Here is a 9,353-nt window from a genome sequence, read left to right on the forward strand (position 1 = left end):
AGAACGCCTGGTTGTTAAATATTTCAGGGTCTCGGGAGAGGCCACCTTCCAATAGCTGAGATCGATAATTGGGGTGATTACGTCTTGTTCTACCTGTCGGGTTAATAGCGACTGACTATCGCGCCTCGGGGAGACGTTAATGGGCCTAGTACCTGAGGGCACGGTGTTTCGATCGCAGACCGCGTCCTTAAGTAATTTGTCTCGGATTTCCCAGCTGAACATGCCCGGGTTCTCTCTTTTGTATTCCTCAATTTTCTTCTCCACGTCAGGCGTTGTCACCTGCTTTAAGAGAACAGGCGGGCAGGCGTTGGTACCCAGTACCCTTGGCCAGGTGGCGGCGGCCCCACCGCCTCTGGGCCTGTCGGGATGCTCCTCCCTGAATCCTCTGGGACAGTCCCCCTTTGTTAGCAAAAAAGACCCCAACTCTCCGAGGTACTTTAGAAAGAGACAGACAAGAACATATCCCATTCCGGAGCAGCCTGGGAAGCCTCTACCTCCCCGAGACAGGCCCCAGACAACCGGGATAAATTCAAAAGAATTATAACTTCTTGATGGGGGTGGGGTGGGGTTGTACTTTCTCATTCCTGGAAATAAGGCAACTCCTTACACAGAACCAACATGAAAACGAAACTAAAAAGCAATGCTTGAAAAAGAAGCTGAAAAATTAAGTTAAATCTTCCACTTGTGCTTTTTCCAAAGGGATATTTGTGCTAAAGTGAAGACTGAAATGTTAAGGTACGTATTTAGGTTTTTAAAACTTCGAGTCCATGACAAATATAAATAAGAGAGATTGACTCTTCTCTCCACCCCATATATATATATATGTATATATATGAAGAAGAAGGTTCCAAAGATTCTTAGGAAGGCTGTGAAAGGGTTTCAGTAGATGGGAAGGAAGAGGAGGGTGTTTGGAGGTCTTCAGTTTACCATAACCCTCTTGATTTTGCCCTGTGGCAACTGGAAGAAAAGACAGACCTTGTGTAATTCCCTCCCACTCAACCCTAGTTGGCGTGACTCTTTCTTTTTAAAAAGGAAACCAAAATAATTTGAGGATAGCACCAAACTGCTTATATTTTTTAATGGAGGCATTGGCTTATTACAAAGAAAACTAATCATCCTAGTTTTTGACTCATTGAAAACAATTTGCACTGGGGGAGACTGAGGGCGGGGTTTGGGAGACAAACCAGTAGAAAACCTGAAGAGGTTCCTTACATTCGTTTTGGAAAGGACAGTGCCATGGGTGGGAGCTGGGAAGACACTTAAGGAAGAAATCGGCAACAGGTGGGCACATACAGCTTGCCTGCTTTAAGTGTTTATCTATTGAAATAATTTGATGAGGATTGCAAGGCTTATGGGCTTTAAAAAACAAATGTGATTTTTCCTTTGCAAAAAGGAGAGAGCTTTCCGTAAGTGTTCATCAAGAAGTGTCTAGGGCGCGCGCACACATACACACACACACACACCCCTTTACACACCTTCACAAACTTCAAAAATAACTCATTGGAGAGCCCCAGATGCCAGCCATTCCCCCCTGCCCACTCTTCCCCAAAACAGGGGACCACAGTCTGGGAGCCAGGAGGGCAAGGCCCACCCTCTCACCTTGGGCTTGCTGCCGCCGATGGCACCAGGACGTATGGAGCCGGTCTCCTGGTACCTGCACAGGATCTTGGAGACGCAGCCATGGGACACGCGCAGCTGGCGCGAGATGACGCAGGGCCGGATGCCGTGGTGGGCCATCTCCACGATCTTGTGGCGGATGTGGTTGGGCAGCGGCCTGCCGTTGATAAAAACGCCGCCGAGCTGGTTGACGCGGCCCTGGCCGAGGGGAGTGGACACTGTGGGAAGGTGAAAAAGAGGGGCAAGGGAAAAGTCACTGGAGGAAAATAAAAAGCAAAGAACAGCAGCACGTAATTTCGCAGTCTTCTGGCCCATCCTCATGTTACAGCACCGACACTGAAACTGCTCGACATCGGACTCCCAGACCCAGACCTCCTTTCAATCACATTTGTTCAAATTATTCAGCGATATAGCGCGTGTAACCTTGTGTAAAGACAGCAAGTGGGGCAAAATAATTCTCCCCAGAGAAAGCATCTTCCCCTTTGGGCCCGGGAGGAGTGGCAACTTAGGAGACCCTGTAACTGATAGAGTGTCTAGCTTGCTCTAGAAACAGCCGCCTGGCGAAGAGAAGTTCACCCAGGCGCTGGCCTTGATGAACTCTGATCCCACCGATCCCTGTCCAATTGGGATCGCTCCCTTTCTAAGGGACTTGAGCGAGCTGATAGCCCTTGGGGTTTCTAGCCAAAAGTGCAGCAGCCAAGAGTCAAAGCGGGTCCAGAAAGGAGGCCCAAGCAGCAGTGCCTGTGTCACCTGTTACATCTTGGGACAGAGACCACAGCAGCGGCAGGACTGCTCCTGGGTCCCCTAGCCCCCATTCTTGCTCTGGGTGTTACATTCTACTCTAGGCTGGGTGTGAAGGGGGTGGGGGTGGGGGCGATGAGCATCTCTGCTGGAGCACCCTAACCTCGAAAACCACTGGAAACGGCTCAGGCTTGCAAGGCTTCCTGCCTCCTCGGGATTCCCAGAATCTTCAAGTGGACTGAAAGGCGATTCCTAAACAAGTTACAGAAAATTCTAGATGCTATTTGCACAAATAGAATTCTAATTTATTTAATTATTCTAAAAATTCCACTCACAATGGCGCGGCGTCAGCCACCACAATTTTGCAGGGCAAAAAAATGCTTCCTGAACTAACATATGTTTCACAAGTGTGGGCGCAGCCAGGACAATTTCGAGACAATTTCGAGTGGACAAATTGCGGAGAAGTTGCTTCTGCAGCTCAGAAGCTGATTCACCTCCTTCTCCACCGCGACATTTCCAAAACAACAGGGGTAGGTCGCCCCGGCCCGCTGCAGGCCTGGCCGCCCAGCTCCGTCAGGATTTGAAGAGAGCAGCGCGCTCCATTTGCAGAAAAGAAATCGAGTAGGTCCTCGCCCCCGACTGGTGCTTCTTGGGGTGTGGGGTGCCCGGGGAATGGGCTTACTGGAAGCACCAAAGGAGCCTGTGGAGCCTGCAGATGGGGTGAGGCAGCCGGTCCCAGGCCCCGGGATCCAGGCGGCGCCCTGAGGCCCTCCCTTACCTTCCAGAGGGAACCCGCTGCGCGGGTAGTTCTGCCCCGGGCCCGGCCGCATCATCCTGGGCACAGCGCCGGCCAGCGTGGTCATCCTGGGGGCAGCTTCGCTCGGAAATTATATCCAGGTGAAGGCGAAACGGAAAGGCGAGTGCGGCGCGAGTGACCCTCGGGAACTATCCGGAGCGTGGAGAGCCCCTCCCCAAAACGGCTGGAGAGAGAGGGAAGGACGCGGGGAGGGGGGCTGTCGGTTCCTAGTCCAGAGGCCGGAGCTGGAACCCGGGAAAGGGGAGGGCGGGGAGGCCCCGGAGTCCAGAATCCCGAGCCCAGGGCGGAAAAGTTTGGTGCGAGTCCGGACAAATGCTCCCGCGACTGGGGTCCCTGAAAAGGGGGCTCAGAGAGCCACGGCGAGCCGGGGAGTCAGGTGAGGCGGGAGCGCGGCCTGCCTGAGTCTCCTCCTGTGGTGACACCGAGTGCGGGGATCCGGGCTCGGAAGCATTTATTAGTTCTTTTACCCAAAGCTTGGTCAGGAGCCCTGAGCTGCGATTGGCCGATGGGGAGAGCGTCCCGGGTGGCGGAGACACGCGCTGATTGGGCGACAGCGGCCACTTTCTCTTCCAGTCTCTGGTGGTGCCGAGGCCTCCGCCGGCCCCGAGGGGGACCCGCGCTGCGCCCCTTGCCCAGGAGAGAAGGGTGGCCCGGTGGAAACTGAGAGAGACAGCCCTAGGGAAATGGCAGTAGCTGAGGGTGGAGAAGAGTCTCTGTCTCTCTGTCTCTGTCACTCTGAGTGTGTGTGTGTGTGTGTGTGTGTGTCTGATCTCTCTTTCCTTGACTTTCTATTTCTCTGTCTCTCTGTCTCTTTCTGTGTCTCTCTTTGTGTGTCTCGCTCTGCCTCTATTCCTCTTGTGATTTCCTGTGTCTCTCTGTGTCTCATTTTTTCTACCTGTAGGTCTCGCTGTCATTTCTCTTGGCTTACTGCCACTGGAGGGGGCACAATTCCAATAAGAAGGCATCTGGGGCCCCAGACATATTTAGCTTTCCTTCCTATGGTCAGTGCCCCTTGGCCTAGGCTTGTTAAGGGGTCCTCTCGATGGGGTTTCTCCTGGGAGTGAGTCCAGGGTGCGCTGATGTTCTTTTGTCTTCTCCGTCTGCAAGCTGGGCTAGTGTGAAGCACAGGCAGCCGTCGCTAGGCCCAAGCCCTCGTTAGTTGAAGGCTGGGGGTATGGGGGGAGGGTGCAGAAAAAAACCCGGCTCCTCTCCTTGATTTAAAAACCGCTCTGGCAAGCTGCAGCTCTAAATCTCCACATATAGATCCCCGATGCGTCGACAGAGATGTGTCTATATGTTAAAGTTTTGCCCGGCTGCAGCGTTTGTTCTCAGGAATTTATTATGGCATTCAGACTAAACTGCTGGAAAAATAAAAGGAACGAAGTCTTGGCTAGGAGCTGAAGTGTCCCCAGCAGGATATGACGCCAGGAGTGTTGTAAAGACTGTCTGTCCTTAGAGAAGGTACCATTGTGCATAGCCTTTTATTTATAACTTGGTAAGTGCCAGCGAACTCGCCTCCTTTACACCCCCGAGTGCCAGCCCCGCGCTCTGCACTGCGCTTTATTCGCTCGAGTCTATTCAGGGACTGTCACTCCGGGTCCGCGAGGTATTCAGGGCCTTAATCAATCAAAAGGATGAGAATCGGGCAGGTTTTTCCCTTTGAAATAAAGGAAACAATGACTTCTGGGCTTCAAGTTCCCCCTTTTCCTTTTACGATTTTTGAATTTTTCCTGCGCCAGGAGTTCTCCACTCCTCTCTCTCTGTCCCCCTCCCCCACCTCCTTTGACAGTTTTGACGTGAACTCGGGCCCCCACCGTACTTCGCCATTCCCTAATTAAGGCAAACTCAGAAGGCAAGATGGTGGGCGGGGGGGGGGGGCGAGGGGGTTGGGGTATAGCTGCTCAGCAGTCCACAAGTTGGTCCTTTAAAAACCCACCCACCATAGGGGAAAACAGACAAGCTTTCAGCCTGCCTGATACCGGAAGGCTTGGTTGACCCTCAGAGCCACGGGGACAGGTCTCAGGAGACTCCCAAAAATGTCTGGACCCATGAGGGAGGCATGCGCCTTGTTTAACTTGGTTTTACACATAATGGTTCCATTTTTTTCAAGGGGAAAATTGTCTTACTTTCTTTTTAAGGAGTTGGGGTCACCAAAGCCTGTGTCCTTATTTTGTAAGCCACTTCTCAGCGACAGGATTTTGAGAGTTAGACTTTTTCCAAGTTTTCTTCTTCCCAAAGGTTGAGCAGAGCCGACAGAGCACTTTCTGGGGTCAGCGGTAATTGTTGGGTGAAGGAGGTATCCGAAGTGTAATTTCAAGAAGGCAAATGCAGGCTCAACTCTCAGCTAAAATAAACTCTGGCACCCCGCGAGCAGTTAAAGAACATCTAGGACTGAGTCTCATTTGTTTTTGAGCCGGGGGCTTGGCCAAGCCCTCCCAGAGTCCACCCGTCTCTCTCCTGCCGGCAGTTTTCTCTCCTGAGAGCCGGCAGATGCTGGAGGGAGGCACTTGCTTCAAGCTTCTTTCTCCGGGTCCCTTAGACTGCAGAGTCCGCGAGACCGTTGAACGGAGGTACTGCCGGCTGAGCCGAGTCTTAAGTATCCATGGGGGCTGGTTCATTAACTAGCCACCACTTGCTATAAAATCGTACAAATGGAGGCCACGAGGATGTGACTCCGGAATCAGGAGGCGACTCATTTTCTCTCCTTTCCGGCCTCTTTCTCTTCTGCCAAGCGCTCTGAGGTTCATATGTACCCAGATGATCAGCTCGGCCCTTCTCCACCGGGCAGTGGCCAGAGGTGCCCGGAGACCCGGAGACGGGTGGATGCGCACCCTTAGGCTCTGGACAGCTGGGCCACATCCAAAGACTTCGGGAATCTAAATTTCTTGTGGCCTGTGTCCCAGAAGTCCGACCTGGGATGGTCAGGACAGTAATGTTGGCTGAGGCTGCCCGGCCTAGGGCGCCCGCACTCCGCCGAACTTAACCCGGCTCAGAGCCGGGGACTCCGCAGAACCGGGCGCAACAGGTCTCAGGAAAGTCGCGTGATTCCAGCCACTCTTTTTCTATCTCCGAGGCTTGAGCCTCCCGTTTCTTTCTTTCTGAAGTCTCTCCGGAGCCCAAGCCACCGCACCCCCAATCCCCGCAGCTTGGTGGGAGTCCAGGCCACTTCCCTATCCGGAGCCGGTGAGCCAAGGAGTCCTGGTGCCAAATTTGGCCACGGTACAGGTGCTAATTGGTAAAGGAATGCCCCAGCGGTAGGGCTTGGAAGGCGAGGGCCCGCGCCCTGCATCCTTGAACCCAGGTTTGGGAGGCAGTGGAGTTTCCCCGGGCTAACAAATTACCCAGAACGCATCAGGGGGACTCTTGGTGTTGTGAACGAGCCTAGCCTCCACTCGCGCTCTGTGCACGTTCGAAATGAAACACCGGAGCCTTGAAGACAGTACTTGGATAATTTGATCAAAAAAACAAAAAAACAAAAAACAGGGGGCGGGGGGAATAGCTTCTGTTGCCCCCTCTGCCCCTCTACCTCCAGTTTCAGAGACGCTGCAGGTGAAATTAACAGTGGGCTGCCTGTCCAGGCCTGGGTGGAGCTTGCCCTTGTCGGCTTGAAGGTTCTACCTTGCAGCCCGTTTGGATGCGTGGATCTACAGCCTAGTCGCGCTTGGGTGACTTCGGTCTGGGCTGCGAAGCACCCTTCAGCGCACAGCCTCCGCACCTGGGGACACTGGCACAAGGGTTTCATGGCCCATGAACTTCTCCGGGCCTCTGAGGGATGAGTTCATACTCAGTGAAACACAAGTCTTAAGAGGAAATTATGATCTATTCAAAATAATGTCCCTGACCTAGTAGGGAGCGGGACTGGCGTCTGCCACCCAGGCCTTTTTCGTCCTGTCTGAAGGGCCAAGCTCTAGCAGGCTGACACGGTCGAGCAGAGAAGCTCCTGGCCACCCACCCAGCCCCAGGCGTGACTCTCAGGATGCAGTAAAATTTGGGCAAACGCCGAGAAACCCTCAATCCCACAGAAAGGCTGCCGGGGGCTCACGGGGAGGATATCAAAACGCCAGGTTCCTGATCATGAGCTTCCGGTCCGGATGTGATGATACAGGATTGATGAATGCCCGGGTTAAACCCGTGGTCCTTCGCAGCCACTGCCTCAGTGACCGCCATAAGGCCCCCCGCAGTTATTTGTCAAAAGCATTGGCGCCGCTCTTCTCCCCATCGAAAAATCAGTCGGGATGAGTTCGGATTAAGGGACTGGATGAGGATGTGGACATTGCATTGAAACGTGGTGTAGGCCAGCCGAAGTGGGTTTGTTCCTGCAGCTGGGGGAGCCCCAGGGAACTTGTGAGCGGGTTTACAATAAAGAACATGTGGTTTGTGGGAAGAAAGGAAGGAAGACGAAAAATAGGAAAGGAAGAAGGAAAATAGGAAAGGAAAAAGAAAAGAGGGAAAGAAGAAAGAGGTTTTTTAAAGGCAGGGAGGGAGGGAGAGAATATATCTCATAGCGGTTGGTCTCCTAGTCCATTTGGGTCTGAGAAAATTATTTTTAGGCAAAACAAGGAAGACAAGATTCCAGAGCCCGATTCTCCGGGGGGGGGGGGAAGGTGTCTTTTAGAAAATTAGAGTAAGTCTGTCTAATCTTCCAAAAAATGTTCTACTCAATTAGATAAAAGTTCATGGTGGGGTGGGGGTGATGTTTAGAAGAGAAATTCGGTAACTGCTCTTTGGTATGTGTATTCGGGGACTGTGTGTATTCGGGCTGTGTGTATGTGTGTGAGTGAAAGAACCTGGCGTGTGTGAAAGGGGTAAGAGTTGAAGGGCCTTACTTAGCTGAGGGACCGTCTTATATTGGAGGCAGGCAGCCTGGGCCTTGGAAAGACCAGAAAGTCTGACCTCTGCAGAGTCAGGCGAAGGCTGTGAGTGAGGTCGGGGCGGGAACAGAGTTGGAAGAAGTGAATTAAAGAAATCTTGGGGTCCGTTGGTTTCCTTGATTCCTGGAGCAAAAAAGTAGGCGAGTGACCACTCCAGGAACTCTTGCCTCCGGGCGCCTGTACACAAAGAGCTGGGGCTGTGTGTCCTGCTCTTGGGGCAGGAGGGTACTGGGCGGAGGGAGCTAACAGGTCTTTATTTCCCTCAGATCCGGACTGGACTCCTTCCGACTCCAGGCGGCCCCAGCTCCTGAACCAGCGCAGTGAACCGCAGCCGCTTCTCAGCCTGGGTCTCTTGTACCCTCGGAGAAAATTTCTCCTTGAGATGGATTTCAGCAGTAGGGAAGAGGGACCAGTGACGCGAGGAGCAAGAAAATAGAAACATGGGAGACGAATGTTCAAACCCACATCTCGCTAAGCCTGGAAGCTCGCCACAGTGGGATCATGGGACCCGAGGGAAGAGGCTGAGAACCAGTCCAGCACCCGCGTTCCTCGGGTTTTAAAAGCACATCTGGGGCCAGAGACTGCATAGCCAACGAAACGGAGTAAACGCGACAGGTGGAGGAGGCAGAGTTGTCAGGGGCCAAGCCCCGCGCGATCTGGCCAGAGTCTTGGGGAGCGCGGACCTGGGACTGCAGAGAGGCGTTTTGAAGCGTGCTGCGCGCACCTGCCTCTCGGAGATACTCGACTCCACCCGGGCGTCTCCTGAGAGCCGGCAGTCCACAGACCCCGGGAGGGCTGCCCGCCCTAGGACACGTCCTCTCTCGACCCCTCACTCTTTCAAAACTGGGGAAGAGGCGGAGGGGATGAAAAAGAAGAAAGAGAGAGAGAAGGAAAGAGAAAGAAGGAAATAAATTTAAAAAAATTATTAAAGGGAGGGAAGAATGGAGGGAAGGCGTGGGCGAGGGAAGAGGGGAGAAACTCTCATCACCACAACCAAAGCAGGGTGCCTCAGCTTCCTGAATTTCTACATATGACTTTCATTAAGTTCCTTCCTAGACCTTAAACTTTTTCATCTCCCATCACCCAAGAAAACACCCGTTTCCTCTTTTAAATAAAGTTTCTTTTTCTGGAGATGAACCTTTAAACAAGTGGTAGGTTTGGGGGCGAGGGACAGGAGAATAATTTTGATCCAGAACCTTGGAGATTAGAGAACCAGGTGGAAAAATTCTAAAAAGATGAAACCTGACCATCTCCGACACAGAAACCCATCGAAAGGGGCCACGGAGACGCGTTGATTAGCTTGAAGG

The 9,353-nt window shown here is 52.8% G+C and overlaps 1 protein-coding gene and 1 long non-coding RNA gene across 4 annotated transcripts in view; one reads left to right on the forward strand and one right to left on the reverse strand.

Moving 5' to 3' along the window:
- The window catches only part of PAX3 (paired box 3), a 99,907-nt gene extending 96,303 nt beyond the window's left edge, over positions 1 to 3,604 (reverse strand). For 2 of the 3 annotated variants that reach the window (XM_038001469.2, XM_007966437.3), the window contains exons 1-3: positions 3,137 to 3,604; positions 1,600 to 1,835; positions 153 to 282 (exon numbers count right to left, since the gene is read on the reverse strand). In XM_038001469.2, coding sequence (XP_037857397.1) covers positions 153 to 282; positions 1,600 to 1,835; positions 3,137 to 3,221 — 451 coding nt within the window. In that variant the 5' untranslated portion in view covers positions 3,222 to 3,604. The remainder of the gene's footprint in view (positions 1 to 152; positions 283 to 1,599; positions 1,836 to 3,136) is intronic. The other variant, XM_038001467.2, reaches the window with a different exon arrangement.
- Positions 3,605 to 8,486: 4,882 nt separating this feature from the next.
- LOC103217935 (CCDC140 long non-coding RNA) lies at positions 8,487 to 9,106 on the forward strand. The gene has a single exon (XR_005241229.2). It is a non-coding gene; the product is annotated as a CCDC140 long non-coding RNA (long non-coding RNA).
- Positions 9,107 to 9,353: the final 247 nt, after the last annotated feature.

This window comes from Chlorocebus sabaeus, chromosome 10, assembly GCF_047675955.1.
Source record: "Chlorocebus sabaeus isolate Y175 chromosome 10, mChlSab1.0.hap1, whole genome shotgun sequence".
Lineage (NCBI taxonomy): Eukaryota > Metazoa > Chordata > Mammalia > Primates > Cercopithecidae > Chlorocebus > Chlorocebus sabaeus.